We start from the raw sequence: 16926 nt of genomic DNA, 5'->3' as shown, positions 1-16926 counted from the left end.
TCCATCCTTTGATTAGGATTCAGATCCTGTGTGTTGGCAAAATGACCTCCGTTACCTCCTGGCCGAGCAGGGCGGCCACGCAGGCCTCGGAGGCATCACAGATGGCGGTGAGGTCGTGACCTCCCTCTAGAGCCAGGACCACCCGGCCTCCAGCAAGAGTCATCAGCTGCCTGGTTAGATAGCCAAAACCTGAGGAAAGGTTACAGAGGGGAGGTGAAGATATGTGAAGTCATCCTCAGTGCGATACAGCAGTTCCCTTTGATTTAGTTTTAGCAAATTTTAAGCCCCAGAAACACAATTTCCATCTACTGTGTGTGTTTCTTTGTGTCTGGGTTTGGACGGTTGCTGCAGCGTGAGATAAGAAAAACACTTCTAATAATCCTGTACTCACATTTGGACGTCAGAGTGTAGCCGCCCAGAGGAGGAGGGTGTCCCTCCACGGCGTCGAAGCCAGAAGAGACCAGAACGATGTCTGGAGCAAATTCATTGGCTATGGGCATCACCACTGACCTGAGAGCAGGAGGGCGGAGCATCAAGATTATCCAGTGTGACAGTAAATGTGTTAATGTGAATTAAGACAATACTTAAAACAGAACGATGTTAGATTATTACGATCTTTATGAGCCTGCAAATATGGACTCAGGAGCAGAACTCATCCAACTTCTAATAATCAGTTAATAACTTAAATAATAAAAAAGAATCCAGTTCAAGATCCAAATTCCTTTTTATGAGCTAATAAAATGTAATATATTTGAGTTTTGATTTCTCAAAAATTGCAAGATGTCGGTGATGCTGAGTATAAACATATTGAGGTATAACTGGGAGCTGCGATATAAATACAGACTGTGTGTAACTTGGATCTGGTACCTGAAGGCAGCCAGGTAATCTGCGTCTCCCATGGGCGGGTCGAGGCCTCCGGTGAAGGCAACATTGACGTTGAAGCCGACTCCAGGACCACTGCCCACCTGCGGGGAGAATCACACATGTACATTATACAGGGCAGAAAAACACAGATATACCTCTAATCTACTGCTTTTAGCTGTTTTGTTGTGCTTGTAGACAGCTTTGAGGGAACATGTGGGAACTGTACGAGATGGAGCAAATAACAAATGCATTAAAGGCTCAAAAAGTTCAAGATTAGGGTCTGGATGAAAACAAAACGTACATATCAAAATGTGAAATTGCTTAAAAAGTGTTTACTGTTTTACTAGGTTATTAAAAAGTGTCTCTAAAAGGCGACAAACTATCACCGTTTCATTTATTTATGTGTTGGCAGAAGAAATTCAGACCCATTTTTCTCCAGGTCTGACGACGGTTAACGGGTCCCGGACACAGACTCACCTCGTCAGGTGCTCCGCTTCCAGGGAAGAAGTTGCCGTCGTCATAGCGATGAATAGACAGGTAAAGAACATTAGGGTCATCGTAGAACGCTTGCTGCGTGCCGTTGCCGTGGTGAACGTCCTGAGGGTAGATAGTACAAGTGATGTAACAACCACCACGCTGAGTGCTTTCAGGACAACCGAACTGCCTCCTCTCATCACAGAGACGTGGTCGCCGTGGAGACTCACCCAGTCCACGATGAGGATCTTGTTGACGCTGAGTCTCTGCTGCAGCAGTTTGGCTGCGATGGCCACAGAGTTGAAGTAGCAGAAACCCCTGAAACAGCAGCAGAAAGAGGGAGTGCTCCTGTTAGTTATGGAAGTCGTCATAACCTGTTTCCTGCTCCATTCACATGTTTTTAAAGTACATTTTAAACACTTGGTGAGGAGGATATGAAAAAATAAATAAAGAAGTCCAGGAGACAGCTGGCAGATTAAAGGCACTCGCTGCTTTATGTGCAAATAAACTAGATGGTTTGTGTAATTTCTATTCCAGACTCTGGTGTTTGTATATGCACAGATTAAGTGTCTCTGAGTGAGTATGGCGACGGCTGTGGCCTTACATGGGAGTGCTTTCCTCTGCGTGGTGTCCAGGAGGGCGGACCACAGCGAAACCATTCTGGAGAGAGGCGACAGGAGTGTGTTAGCCACAACGGCACTGACGGCCACTAACTGCTTCCTCTGAAGCAGGAGCAAATCACCGCTAAAAACATTCGAATTTAGCCAAATACACACTCAAAACACACAGATGGGGGGGTTTATAAAGTTTAAAAAGCTGCTTTTAAAATGTGGAAACTATCACAAATGATGTAATTTAACACAACAGAAGCATCAAATCTCAAGTTTTAACAACAATTTGTGGTTATAACAACGATCAGGTCATAACTGTGTTACATCAGATGCTAATTGAGGTGACAACACTTTAGTTTACTAGAACATTTCAGTGACTTATAAGGTCTGGTTTCCAAAAATAACATTTCTGGGGGAAGACAAAAGGAAGATATTTAATCCCCCAAAAATTAGGATGCCGATTGTTTAAACCCCTTTAAAATAAAAAAGATATATCATGACCGCAATCTTTGATACTTTGATTTGAGACTTGGCGGTCACCTTCAGCTCTCCGGTGGCCACTTTGAAAACAAGCTCCACTACGGAGCCGACAGCCAGACGGGCCGCACTGGAGGAGTGGACCTCGTTCCAAATGGTGTCACTGTCCACCTAAATGCACACAAGCAAGGCTCACGTTACTGAGATGATTCCACAATATGAAAGGAAGCTGATATTAGTAAAGAGTCTGAAAAGATAGAAATTGTTTTTGCCGCAGGTTTACAATCAAATCTTTTAGAGTAACCAGTGTTTGAATCACTTACGCCCACCCCTCCACACGGTAGCCGGACAAACATAGGAGTGATTGAACCTGGTAGTCAGAAAACAAACATTAAATCAGAGCCTATTAGCAGAGCTGAGTTGTTCTAATGCGTGTGTGTGTGTGTGTGTCTAATAGTGTGTGTGTGTGTGTGAAAGCTTACAATCAAGTTTCTGTCTGAGTGGGTTGGTGCCGTACAGCAGGACGTGGGCTTCAGAGTGAACCGTCTGCAGCTCCTCCAGAGTGGCCTTCCTCCCACGGATACACTACACACACACACACACACAGATGGATACAGCTCTGATATGCACTCTGCTACTCTGTGTGGTGGTCAGCGTGGTGATATTCCCACTCTGAACGTACTTCACACTGAGCTCTGAGTCCGGTCTCCTGCAGCCGAGACCAGATGCTCTGAATCCGTCCTGCGTGCTCTGGGTGGCTGTTGGTGTTTCCACACATGCACTGGTGCTTCTGCATCAGAGAGTCGTACACCAAGCCTGAGGAAACACACACGAACATACACACATTAAAACACTCGTTGACACACAGCACGTGCTTTAATGACAGCTTGATTTCGAAAAAGATGAAGCACAATATCGTCTCCTCCTTTTACTGCCTGATATTCACATTCTGATGCCACATTTCTTCCCTGATTTTTCTATGGAGTTTGTAACTGAGCAGCAACAAAGTAGGCCAAACTAAAAATATCTTCAACTATGGTGAATGCATACAAAAACTCTTACAATATTCAGCATCCTCACAGCTAACACAGACACAGCTGCTAAATGCGGCTTCACTCTGTCTTTCAGAATGATTTCTCCGCTTCCTTCATCATTCAGTCACTTGTCGGAGAGGAACAGAGAGTGGGAGAGAAAAAAATTCTGGCAAGAACTGGCTTGATTATTTCTGCTACCAGATGGAGGCTGGAACCGTTACACCGTTTTCTGGCCAATTCACCTGCTTTTTTTTTGGGTCTTCCCAGTCCCAAGTGCACTGAGATGGAAGAGAAACTCGAAAGCCCAAAACTTCAAAAATAACTGCTCGAGGCAGACCAGAGGGAGGCTGCTTTAATGACGATAAATATTTCTGGCAGCTTCACAGCGATTTAAGATTTGAATAAACTTGGATGGCGATGCCGACCTGTGGTGAAGCGAGGCTTGACGGGAGGATCGGGTGCTGGGACGCTGATGGGGAAGGAGGAAGCGGAGGCCGGGGATGACTGGGCCCGGGACAGGGGGCGGTGTCCTGGGAAGGAGATGGTCAAGCCGGCAGCCTCCATCGAGGCCTGATAGTTTCTGAGCTGGTGAATCCGCTGCTGCTCCAAGAGCAGCGCCTGCTGCTCTCACACACAAAAACAAAAAGGGGGGAAACTCATTTAAAGAATATGAATTCTAATGTCGTCACGGGAAAGTGTAAAAGCACTAAGAAGCTGAAGGGAAGAAGAACTACTTTTTTATATTGCCAGTACAACTTATGACCAAAAGATGGCAGCCAAAACAAATGATGTAGCTTTGATTTTTCCCTTTGCATTTAATCACAGGGACACTGAGCAACATGTTCACAGACCAAATTACATTCCTGTGACTGTTTTCACCTCTCTACAACTTCCCCAGGAACAGTTCATTCTTTCTGCTGTAAACTGGGGCGGATGTCCTCTACCTGTCGGAAGAGCAGCTCCTGCTCCGCCTGCCTCTCCCGCTCCCTCTCCCTGTGCTGCTGCAGCGCCTCCTCCTGCAGCTCCTGCGGGTCGGGCGGCTCCTGCTTTATGGTGACCCCCGGCGGCAGAGCCCCGCCGTCCTGGTGCTCCCTCAGCTCCTCCTCCGTCTCCTCGGGATGGCTCTGGTGCTGACGGGGCGACTCGCTGGGCTTGGCCATCATCTGCGGGACACGGAGGGGGAGGAGAGAGAGGGTGAGGCGGGGAGGGTGGGCGACGCTATGATGTGAAATTTATTTCACAATCGAACAGCAGGCTGTGACAAATCCTATCCAACGTGTGAGGCTGCATTCAGACAAACGGGCACGCTCTCGTCTGAATCAAATTCCTGGCAAAGCGCTCCTTTCTCTGGAGCATTCTTCTTTTAACAAGCTTAATTTGGATTACTCAGTCAGATTGGTGTCTTGCTCATTTCAAAACCTCTCCGTTCCAAATGATTGTGAGTGGCCGCTCTGCCGACTGTACTCCGGGGCAAAATGTGTCACTTCAAACAGAGACATTCCTCGCTCCCTGTTGTGCCGCTTTTCATCGACTCATTCTGGGGCCGGCTGTTAACCGAGCAGTGATTCAGTTGTCTGTTCATTCACTCTCGCTGACATGAACCATTCAAAAGGCTCAAGAGTGCTCGCCTCCACAGCATGTGAGTGTTTATGATGTGAACACTGAGAGAAATGTTTGCTGGATGTCTCAGGAGTGGGCTACATCTACAGGTGTGTGTGTGTGTGTGTGTGTGTGTGTGTGTGTGTGTGTGTGTGTGTGTGTGTGTAGGTGGAAGTGTGTGTATGTTCCCAGAGCTGTAAGCCTCTGGGTCCCTTGGCTCCGTGCCAGGGGACAGCATTGACGTCAGAGCATTCACCAACTCTCATTCACCTCCCTCCTCTCCAGCGCTACTGTTCTCATCTTCTTTGCGTCTAAACAGACGTCTGTCTCTCCCCCCCCCCCCCCCCCTCCTTTGACCTTGCGGCCCCCCTTCTGCTCTACTTTCCCAGAAGCCTCCTCTTTATCTAGTGCAAACTTCGTTCCTCACTGATCACAAATGCAGTGGGCACCTGAGGATAAAGCAGACAGACAGCTTGACGCAGACCTGCATGTATCTCTATCATGTTTACAGACTTACAAACTTACAGCTAATTTGTAGGACTTCAACTCAGCCTTATCTTGTTTGGTCTATTATAAAAGTAATTTAAATTAATAATACAAAATAACATCTTTAAATTGCTTGACTTTGTTTCATCATCCTTCAATGAAAGGGCTGAATTTAGAGCTACAACTAGTGATGGTCGTGGTCAAATTTTCATCTAACTCAGAGCAAAAAGACAAAATAAACATATTTTCTGAAACTATTCCTTTAAATTTGTGACAACGCAAAGACTGGTTTGACAGTTTGAAAGCAAAAGAGATTAAAGATGGTACAAAATGTAGAAAATCAGATAACCAGGGAATATTTTTCATCTTTGATTGATCAATTAAGTCACGAAATCAATTTCTATCCTTCACATTATAAAAATGAAGCAAAACAAAACTAGCTCTTTTCTTCTTTTGCATAATTTGACAGAATAAAATACTGAAGCAGAGATTTTCCCTTCTGTCCTGACATAACTGCAGAGCCCAACCTTGGCGAGCCGGAGGCTGTTCCAGAGGTGTTTGTGTGAAAAAGGTGCCGCTCGAGAGCTCTGAAACATATGGAGGGAGTGAGCGAGAGCTGAGCAGAGCGGGGGAGGCGGAGGAGGAGGAGAGGAAATCCCTTGTTTCATCCACCCACCTCTCCTCCACAGCCAGTACTCTGCTTGAATAGGTAAAGCCATCCAGAGCAGCGGCTGCTCGCTTCCTCCCTGCCCATGTAAGGCGGAGGCTTCCGCTCCGTTGCCATGGCAGCGCAGTTATACCTCGCAGCCCGTGGCAACTGTCTCGGCCACAGTCACCAAGACGTGGATGCAAACATTCACTCGCGCGCGTGCACACTCTGCCATACGTGTTAACCCATACCTGCCTCCGCCTACACACAAACAAAAATACTACAGAGAGAGAAAGAAGAAGGCCGAGCGAAGTCAGCAACTTCACACACATCCACAGCAAACACAGTGCAGGCTGCTGCCTACGCAAACTACTATACCACAGCCCCTCAGCTGGCCCTCTGGAGCTTATAGCCCTGTTTAGATATCAGTTTATCTGACTCTAATGTCAAATCTGTGGCCTCCTCCATCACCCGGCTTCATCAGCACAGAGAGGCAACTGCTTTTAAGTTGTTGTAGGACGACAATGACGATGACATGTTTGACTTGCTGAACACCAAACAGCATTATTTGGACTTATAGTCAGAAAAGTACAAGAAAAAAAATACTGTAGATCACAATTACATTTTTTGGGCTTTGGTTACAACACAAAGGAACACCAGAGTCGGCGAGACGGGATGCAAGAGACATATAAAGAAGGACTACATGTGTCTCCGTCCTTTACCTTGTTGAGGTGGAGCTGCTGCTGCTGGAACTGCTGCTTGTGCTTTTCCAGGAACTGCTGGTGCTGCTGCTGGACCACCAGCTGCTGCAGGGCCAGGGCCTGGGCGTGGGCCTGGGCGGCGCTCCCCTGGGGCAGCGGGGCCGACTGGGTCCTCCCCAGAGGCCGGTGCTGCCGCTGCAGCTTGGCCATGGACGCTGCCGACGACATAGACAGGCCGCTCACACCTAAGGACGCAAACAATGAAGACGCTATTACATAAGATGGTTTTTATTTACGAACAGCTATTTACATTAGACGTCATGATTCCTGGTTCTGCGACCGGCTCTTTGGTCTATTTTGGCGTTTCCGGAACAGCCGCCATGTTTGTTTTCCTAATAAAAAAAATATCAGAATCAGAAAATTCTAATCAGAAAAAAAGGTTCTACTGTCCGTGTGCGAATAAACGATGAAGCAGCTAAAGTCCAGCTGGCTTCGAGGTCTATTTTAGACTCGCGAGACCACAATGAGAGGAAAATCCTGGACTCTTAGTATAAACTGCACTAATGAGCTAAACCCTCAATTTTAAGATAAACACATGATGCGCTCATGTCAGCTTTACTCTCATTAGTGTTGAACTTAAGATTAGTTAGCAGATGCATTTGTGAACTACACAAAAACAGCCATCTGTGCAGGCCTGCTGTGAATCTTCCATTGTGATGAAAAAAGTATCATCACACTGAGCAAAGTAAGAAAACAGGAGGAAGTGAAAAGGCAAAGTTTGAGTGTTTTTATTTTAACGTCTAAAAATATTTCCCTCGAGGTCATTTACTGCATCTGGGCTGTAAAACTTCCCTCCCGGCTCTCGGCCTTGTGTGTGGGCGTGCGCACGTCCTCGTCAGGACGTTTCTGTGCGCGGATACACACACGAGTGCTTCTGTATGTGCATCACCGCTCATTCACCGCTAATGCCCCGCTGAAAATAGCAGCGATGTGGTGGTCAATGAATGAGCTTGATGGGAAAGGCTGCACAATGTGCCCATGTCACACTCTCATAGCATTGCTGACATATGAAAGGAGCTCATTAGTTTGAGCTAATGAAAGGACGTCTGTCAGTGCAAAGGGGCACAAAAAGTACCACGGACACACATCTCTGCGACTGTGTGATGTGTTTCTTTTTTTTTTTTTTTTTTTTTGTCACCCAGTAGCAGTACTTTTAATTTCCATCTCAGCTCCAATTGCTGATTTGCTGTTATTCCTCACTGTGACTGTTACTTATATGACTTTTACCCACAACTAGCTTTAAAAAAAAAAAACAACCCTCCGTTCCTCCCCCTACCTGTCACCAGGGGGCTCTGTGCCGGACTCTGCTCCATCAGCACCATGTGCTGAAGCAGCGGACTGTGCGCTCCGTGCCCGCCTGTTCCCGCTCCAGCCTCAGACAGGTAAGGGGTCAAGTGGCCACCGGAGAGGAAGGGGGGGCTGAGGGAGAGGGCCGGCTGCAGACCTCCGTCCTGCTGGGCCGAGGTCACCTGCACAAGACGGAGAGCAGCGTTACACTCCACATGAACGCTGAATTAGACGCAGAGACGGTCTGTTGGCGGCAGCGTCCTCCTTACGTTGGAAGCAGCGGTGGCCGTGGCGGTGGCGGGCAGCCCCAGGGTGATGTTGGGTAAGGATGGAGAAGTGTAGAGGGACAGCTGGTTAACGGAGCCCCGCTCAGCCCCGCTGCACAGCCTCTGGGCCAGAGACGCCTGGAAAACACATTTAAATGATTTATCTGTGTTTGCATCTAAAAAAAAAAAAAAAAAAAAAAGAAGACTCCAGCCCACAGGGAGAACAGTACATTCAGTGGGTGTCCCTGCATTGGGGAAAAAACTGCATTTGGACCCGGCTGCTGATGCTAAATTGTCACAGCCACGAGAACTCCCCCACACAGCTTGAGAGGCCCTAATGGCTGCCACAAAACATCTTGCCAGCTCCTCGGCCTGTCGCCTCCTCTGCAGACCCATCATCTTTATTCAGTGCATTGGTGCAGGCTGCACCGGTCAAAAGTGAATAACAAGCACCTACAGCTCAGTGCCCAGAGAGTAAGACAACGAAAGGCTGCACAAGTTGTTTATAATTTAGGTTTATGAAGGCTAAGTACTTAGAAGTATTTAAGAAACTGTACTCCTTGACCTCAGCTGAACGAGACCAATATATCAGCAAACTCATATTGGTCTACGCTTAAAGTATACTAGTGACTTGCTCTGTGTGTGTGTGTGTGTGTGTGTGTGTGTGTGTGTGTGTGTGTACCTCTGTGTTGTTGGAGACTGACACAGTGATGCCGTTCTCGTTGGGGATGTTGTTGGAGCTGTTATTCGGGGAGCTTGGTCCTGAGCCGGGGGCGCTGCTACATGCAGAGTCTGAGACACACGCGTACACAAAAATCAAGAACACACAGTCACAAGGAAGAAAAGAAAAGAAAAAAAGCAGCAGTCTGAGGAACGTTACGGTGTCTCTTACCTGCCATGTCAAGCGAGCGTTTTTTGGCGGTGGTGACGGGACTGTCTCGACGCCGGAGCAGCGGACTGCTCCGACGCTCGCTCACCTTCTGCTTCAGCCGCGAGCGCAGCTTCAGATTGGGCTCCGAGGCTGAAGAACACACAGAAAGAGACAAACTGTTTGGTATCATCCAATTTAAAGCCTATGTTCTCACGGGAGCAAAACTAGAGCTTCACTGACAAAAGCAAATAAAAGATGTGAAATGTGGCACCTTGGTTCTCCAACATGACAACATGCCCTCCAATACTTGTCGAAATCAATCTCTTCATCTTTACTCCGTATGGCACCTCGACCCACAGTTTCAGCTATTTCACTACGGTATTGCCCCGTTCTTTTAATATCTCCGGTAACTCGGTCATTTTGGTGTCTTGCCAGCTCCAGCTCCGACGCCGACACTCCTGTCAGACCTCCTTGATGTTTAACAGATAAATGGCGGCAGTACAGCTTTGGACAAATCAATCAGGAGGGTGGGAGAGTTACCTGAGCCACAGTCTCACAGGCTTTCAGCTCAAACCAGTAACTGTGCACATTGATCTGTCACGGAGCACCTTCCACAGAGCGGCTGTTATGAAACCTGCCTGACCAACTGTTACATGCCGCTATTCATTTAGTGCACAATTCCTCCCTCCTATTGAGAGGCTGCTGAACGATCCAAATTCTGATCCATTTTCCCAAAGACATCGCAGCTAAAAAGCAATTAGCTCCAATTTGGGAGCCGTGTCTGACGCCTAAAGGCCTTTGGGTCTTTTGTGTACGCTGTCACAGACTTGTGAATGGAGACAGGGAGAAGGGAACGGCATGTCACCTTGGCTCCAGCCATGGAGACTAATGCTCTGTTTATTTTGCCCTGCCAATCAGCAGCCTCGAATAATTTCACTATTCATTATCCAATTTTTCAACATCAAAGGAGAGCTCTGCCCAAAAGTGGCACACAGCTATCCCAGATTATGACACAACCAGATCAATCTGCTGTTATATCTCTTTTTATAAAACTGAAAAGCCACATTCCCTGGAGCAAACTTTCCTTTTAGGAAACATTCATCACAAACGAACTTGTTCCCATTTGTGGTGTCAGGTAAAAATAAATGTGTGGAAACGGGAGAAGTGTGAAATATGAAGTGTGAAGGTGCAGTAGCACAAAGTGGGAAGGAGAGCTCAGTCCAGATGGAGTGAAACCAATTAACGCTGAGTTTGTGAAGCCAATTTACTACAAACCCAGTAAAGGATTTCTGGGGCCCGTGTCTTTAAATTAGTTTTTTAGATCTTTGGAAACAACTATCAGAAAACTATTCCGTAAAAAGTCTTTAAAAATCTCATCAGCAGGACATCACGGAAAGATAAAACGATAATACATTGACTTCATGAGAACCTTTGCAAACCGGAGGTAGTGGCTGCTGCCTGATTTTGTACGGCAGACAGGTCATTTTTGAAAATGTAAAGACTGCTTTTTTTCTTAAGAAAAGTTTTAATATAAAGCCTTTGTCTTTAATCACTGCTGGTCCGCTCTGTCCAGAAACTAAAAGCTGAAGCTACGTCCATAAAGGAGAGACAAATATTCTCATTAGCTTTCACAAAGATTTGATATTATTCTGTTGCTCCAGGGAAAAAAAGATTTGTTATGCGTCTCATGTTGTGCTCAAGGCTGAATAATCGTGATCTTTCTGGGGAAAGAGTTTTTGATAAAAATTATTTTTTAAAACCCCGTCATTTCATTTATTGCTTCCAAGGCCAATCACAGACCTTATTTCTTTCAGAAACTCATTTAAAAACAGCGTCTATTAGTGAGGAAAACAAAGCGAAGAAGAGTAATTCGTTTTTTTGTTTCTACTTACTCTACTTAATCGATGAAGAAAAAAACGTTTTAAAAGGTGAATGATCCAGTATGACATCACAGAGAAGATGTCGTCAAAGCCAAGTGGAATTGATGGGGAAAATGTCAATACCTGGGAAGAGAGGTTTTCTCTGCTCTTTAGAGGTGACTAAAGAGAAAACAACACAACGTGGTGCTTAAAGAAATGCAACTGCTGCCACATAGTGTGGTGTTAAGGGAAGAAAATCAGACGTGAATGTGTGTATTGGATCCATCTTCATTCTCTGATTTGCCGAACTGTGGAAATTATTACCCAGAATTATTTCCATTTTGGTCGACTAATTAACTAATTAAATAAAATAATTAACTGACTAATTTCAAGAAAAGTGAGACTGTAATATTATTGCAGTTTCGAATTGGAAATTATACCTAGTGCTGCGAGGATTGAAAGCTTTGCTGCGGACCTCGAGGAAGCATGAGCACACACAATCACACATGACATCGCTGCACAAACGGTGTATTGTCGCCTGTGTGGTAACCAGTGAGTGACATCCTGTAATCGCCGCACAGCCGCATGTTGTTTTGTTATTTATGGGCTTGCTGGAGAGTCGGTTTATCAACCGTCGGCATGCAATGTACGGTGCAAGTCTGCCTATGTGCTATTGTATCCATATGAAGGACGAGGTGGCCCAGTTAGGCTACAAACACACTTCCCCATCAGTGAAAAGACGGGAACAGCGTGCTTTGCTCCGACTCGAACAAAGAGCACTGCAAGTCACACATTCGCCCCCCCCCCCCCCCCCCCCCCCCCCCCTCCACGACTACATGTTTCTGAGGCATTTCTGTGTATGTACCAGGCAGGGCTTTGTTCACGTGATGCTCTCTCACCCCTAAACATGTACTGTATGAGAAAGGTTAACCATTTAAAACACGTCTGTGTGGCTCAGGTTTTCATCGAACATCATTTCTCACGCGACTCTTTTTCCCACCGCTACACCTCGACATACTATCTGTGGTTGACATTTTTTCAGTGGTTTTTCAGCCATTAAATGTTATCTTGACGAACCTGACGGTTTGTTACGCAGATGTCGTCCTCGGAAACTGTTTGAAAAAAAGGCCGGGCACCTTAAAAAAAAGTAATTAGCGGGTGACCAAATAAACCATCGGTCTAGTACTGCATTCACTCCTGCCACCTTTGTAATGGACAATTCCTGTTGTGGTAAAACCATAGTCTCTGGGTCTTAAAAGTGATGCCGTAGTGTCTTAAAGTGCAGTACCACTGAGGACCACTAGGACCATCCTTCTTGGGTAAGACTGATGCGACAGCAGCATCTATCCTAACCCGTTGCTGTTTTCGCTTCTCACCGTCTTCACCTAAAAAAAAATAAACGCCTGTAGCTGCCAGTAGCTGTTCAAGCAGCTAAAATAAAGCCCTAAAAGATGGATTCTAGCATTATCTGCATTTACATTCAGTGCAAGGAAACTATATTAGAGTGATCAAAGATTTGATTTTATGCAGCTGTAAATGTTGCTGGAAGCAAAAGAGCAGTCATCAGCAGCCAAAAGAAGCTGTTAGACGAAGAGTTACAGGTGACAGGCTGAAGACTTTCAGCTTCTCAGCAAGTTAATCAGCTCCTTTCACTGTGTCCTACAGTGTGGAAAACTACTCACAAAGTGTGCAGCGCGCTGCAGTTGAAATCATTTTGGACAAACTTCTTCATTAAACACAGTCTGACTTTGTTTGGCTGCACTGCAAACACATACACCTGTTGCTCTTCTGTTGTATCCCGCTGCTCTGTATGCTGTCGTATTAAACCCTGCTTGCTGTTGCCATAGTAACCACAGTTGTCACCAAATCAACCAGGAATTAAATTTAAAAAAATAAAATAAAATTAAAAAAACGTTTCGCTGATGTTTAAGCGTATTCTCTTGTTGCACTGGTTTTAAATTGTGCTGTTCACGAGATGATCAGCCGCACTACATTTCTAAAATGTGAAAGGGCGGATGAGAGATGAACAAAAGAGCGCTGTTGCTTCCTTCGACCGTTGCTGGGAGTCCTGAGTTGCAGTCCTCTACTTTATGGCCTGGCGGTGATATAAAAGAGCCTCTAAACTCTCCCGAGCTGGTATTACCATAAGTAAACCCCGCAAAGCACGTCATCGCTGTGGGCAAATATCAGGGTGGCACAGGTTCTCCTCTCTCCCGGCAGCGGAGCACAATCCTCAGCCTTATAGGAATCAAGGGACGAACTGACACTCCAGGGACGATCGTTTCACTCCCTGCCATCTTCGCATGCTTTTTTTTTTTTTTTTTTTTTTTTCTATCTCTCCATGAAGCAGGTTTTTGGGAGTGTGGCATCATTGTGCCACTTGCTGGATATATTTTAAATCCTGCGTGCCAGCTCTCATTTTCTGTCCTTAAACCTTCAATTTCATGACAAGAAAATGTTCAGTGAAGCCGCTAAAAGTTTCTCCGGTCTCCTCTTTCTCTTGATTATAACTGTTGCTTCTGTACTCATTATATCTCCTTCGCTCCCTTTTTTTTTTTTTTTTTACTCCTCTATTTCTCCCGTTCTTCCTCACTTTTTTCCCCTTCTTCGGCTGCTGGGGAGGAATGCGGCTGTGTGGGCCAGTGTCAACTGTGGTTTATCTGTTGTCGTAGCCAGCAGCCCGAAGGCTCAGAGTCAACAGGGCTGGAGCGCTGGCTGCAGCCGCCTGCCGCTGCGCTAAGTGAATAATTGCACTGTAAGACGACCGCTGCTTCACGGCTACACCACCGCACACACCGCTCACACTTTACACACCCACACAAAGCTACACACATACACACACACACACACACACACACCTGACAAAAACACAGTGAAAACAGCTGGTTTCACTCTGTGAAAGGCCTCTGAAGTTTGAGCGCTGAGGCTTGAAGACGGTCGAACGTCAGCCGCAAGAAAACTTTTTTCCAGCGGCACATTCTGTAGCGTTTCGGGTGCTCTAATGAGATCTGACAAGGTTTGTCCCGAATTTAAAAGAAAACATGCTGCTCTGTGCACAAGCACAGTTCCTACTCAAAGCTGCAGCCTTTCAAGGTTCAAGTGCACTCTGTTGAGAACAATCATTTACATATGGCACCTTTTAGGCTGCAAAGTTCTTAACGATTAAGAAAAAGAACAATAACACTTTCGTAAAAGTGAAAGTAAAACCAATTACTAATCTATTCTTAGGACAACAGTTGGAAATGTCAAAGGTGTTGTGATTACCCTCTCTGCTGTGATTGTATAAACTGAAACAAGTCAAATATTGTCTTTGTAAGTAGAGCAAGTAATTTTAAGTTACATGGCTGCAGACAAAACTAAGGATACAAATGAAAATGAAAGCAATTGCTAGTGGCTGGAAATTAGGCTAAAATATGTCAAGAAAAAAACAGGTCCTATTTCTTGTTGGACCAGAAATATGGGAAGAAATATTTTACCTGTGGTTTTACTAGCTGACAGAGATTAGTTGATTTGTTATAAAGCACCACAAATAATGGATTAATTAATCATTTAAAAAAAACAAAAACAAAAGATTTCCCTTTTGCAGCATCAACACAAGAAAGCAGATCGCTGCTTCTGTGTTCTGCTATGTAGATTTTTATCAGCATTTAACACCAGTAAATTAGACATGATGTTATCAAGAAAGGGTTTTTGTCAGTAAACAGAGGCGAGGTCGGGTTGTTTAATAAGTATCATCACCATCACAGTTAAAATAAATATTGCAGTTGTGAATTACTTGACCCAGAGGTACCACGTAGACTGAAAACAATAAAGGGCCGGGAATAGAGCCATGGGGAACCCCAAAAGTAATCGCTGCACTGCTCGAGGAGGTTTTCCCGAGTGACATGGCACTCAAGGAAAATCTGCCAGAACCAGTTAGTTTTTATATGCAGTTATCAAATAGATTAAAGGCAAGTAAGTCCTGGCTAAAGTTGTAATTTTCTAATTATGAAGACTGTCTGCTCAAGTTTACAAAGCCTTTCGTAAACAACATCTGATTTAATACAACCTCTAAAGATCAGCAAATATAAAAAACATGAGGGGCTGCAATGGTAAAAATCGGACTCCACTGGACTCTTACTCTATTGAACTCTTGAACCATCCACGCTTCCACTCTGCCTAACGCTCTCCTGTGGGGGATGCTGGGAGACCCTGACAGGCTAATGTGGATGTGATTAATGGTGCAGAGCTCTGATGCCATCTGAATTGTGTTAGACACGAGTCTGCATAGCAGCTACCGGACACGACAGTTTCAAAATATGAGTATGTAATCCTCTCTGAATGTCAGCATGCATGTGGCAAATAGACCAGCCTGAGCTGCCAAAACTAAGTGTGTGAGCATGTGTGTGAAAGTGTACGCGTGATGTACCAGTCTTTCGCAGTGGGAAGTCATCCCGGGGGTTGTAGACGCCCAGCACAGGGTGGTTGTAGGTGGACATGCCAGTCTGTGGAGGCGAACTTTGGTCCAGAGAGCTGTGTTGGGTTTTGCTGCAGAACAACGAAACACAAAGATGCCGCAGAGATCACCAAAAAGTGCATGTCTGACTGTGAGAGTAATCCCAACAAAGTAACTAACTTCACGGCTGTCATGGATCTGTATGATTAAAGCATCATGCAAATCCCTTGGCAAAGATACAGACATGTGTCCCCATCTGTTCACTGCCTACAGAATAAGGTGGTGTTTGCAGGCAAAGTTAAGCCGAGTTGGCTTCGGCCCAAATGCATGTTCCTGACAAGCGGATGTACACACTCGTCTCTTCCCAAGCTGAGTGGGACGATGAGTCCAATAAGAGAAATTCATATCAGGCAGATTTAGAAAGACACACTTTGTGTTACTTTGAGCTGCTGAAAGTCAACACTTGTGGGTGTTTCACTGGGTCACACATGTAGATTATGTAACATCGGTTATTTGGTTATGTATTTGCATTGGATGTTTTTCTTGTGCCAAAGTGAAACATAGAATCTTGGAGAACATCATTTGGGAATTATGTCCTTCAGTGAACCACCATGCTAAAGTATTTTTGGGTTGTGTCAGGTTATGGTACACAAACCAGCACTAGTGGAAAGAAACATTAAGTCAAGTACTGTATTTTATTCTGTACAGTTTGGTTTCAGAGGCAAATATTGTCCTTCTGGTAACCACAGTAGCATTTTTCATGCAAAACATATAATTGACATTTGTCAGTGGAAAAAAACTCTTTTATAAATTCCTGTCTGATATTGTTGCACAATGTATTTTCACCAGGACTTAATATTAACCACTTTATAGTTAAATATGACCAGTGTGCATATTTGCATATTAAGTTCTTGAGTTTGCAAAACCGTGTTGTATCCACGGTTACCCATAGACAATGTAAACATGTGACGCGCGACATCCGTCGTGAACAAAGAGGAAACGGCAAGTGTACTCACCTGCAAAAGGCTCTAAAGACGCTACAATAAACATTCAAGGTCTTCAGTGCGAGAGCCCCTATCATCAGCTTCCAATATCCTGCTCTTACATGTACGTACGTGTGTGTGTGTGTGTGTGTGTGTGTGTGTGTGTGTGTGTGTGTGTGTGTGTGTGTGTGTGTGTGTGTGTGTGTGTGTGTGTGCTGCCATTTTTGTTTCATAACCCTGCTCAATCCATCTCTCAGTCCGGCTCACACA

General features: G+C 45.3%; 1 protein-coding gene across 5 annotated transcripts in view; it reads right to left on the bottom strand.

The window, feature by feature from the left end:
• LOC138206950 (histone deacetylase 4-like) overlaps window positions 1-16926 on the bottom strand; it is a 52190-nt gene that overhangs the window by 4420 nt on the left and 30844 nt on the right. For 4 of the 5 annotated variants that reach the window (XM_069163853.1, XM_069163854.1, XM_069163851.1 and 1 more), the window contains 18 exons: window positions 15647-15765; window positions 9401-9529; window positions 9191-9300; window positions 8512-8646; window positions 8232-8424; window positions 6917-7140; window positions 4405-4623; window positions 3886-4081; window positions 3109-3242; window positions 2909-3011; window positions 2750-2796; window positions 2490-2597; window positions 1943-1998; window positions 1569-1656; window positions 1342-1461; window positions 868-965; window positions 392-510; window positions 56-189 (listed from right to left, as the gene is read on the bottom strand). In XM_069163853.1, coding sequence (XP_069019954.1) covers window positions 56-189; window positions 392-510; window positions 868-965; window positions 1342-1461; window positions 1569-1656; window positions 1943-1998; window positions 2490-2597; window positions 2750-2796; window positions 2909-3011; window positions 3109-3242; window positions 3886-4081; window positions 4405-4623; window positions 6917-7140; window positions 8232-8424; window positions 8512-8646; window positions 9191-9300; window positions 9401-9529; window positions 15647-15765 — 2332 coding nt within the window. The remainder of the gene's footprint in view (window positions 1-55; window positions 190-391; window positions 511-867; window positions 966-1341; window positions 1462-1568; window positions 1657-1942; window positions 1999-2489; window positions 2598-2749; window positions 2797-2908; window positions 3012-3108; window positions 3243-3885; window positions 4082-4404; window positions 4624-6916; window positions 7141-8231; window positions 8425-8511; window positions 8647-9190; window positions 9301-9400; window positions 9530-15646; window positions 15766-16926) is intronic. The other variant, XM_069163852.1, reaches the window with a different exon arrangement.

Source organism: Embiotoca jacksoni, unplaced genomic scaffold, assembly GCF_022577435.1.
Source record: "Embiotoca jacksoni isolate LCO1_2020_lvr unplaced genomic scaffold, fEmbJac1.0.p SCAF_30, whole genome shotgun sequence".
In the NCBI taxonomy this organism is placed as follows: domain Eukaryota; kingdom Metazoa; phylum Chordata; class Actinopteri; family Embiotocidae; genus Embiotoca; species Embiotoca jacksoni.
Note: the sequence above shows the minus strand (reverse complement) of the source record. Positions and strands in the feature narration are given on the sequence as shown.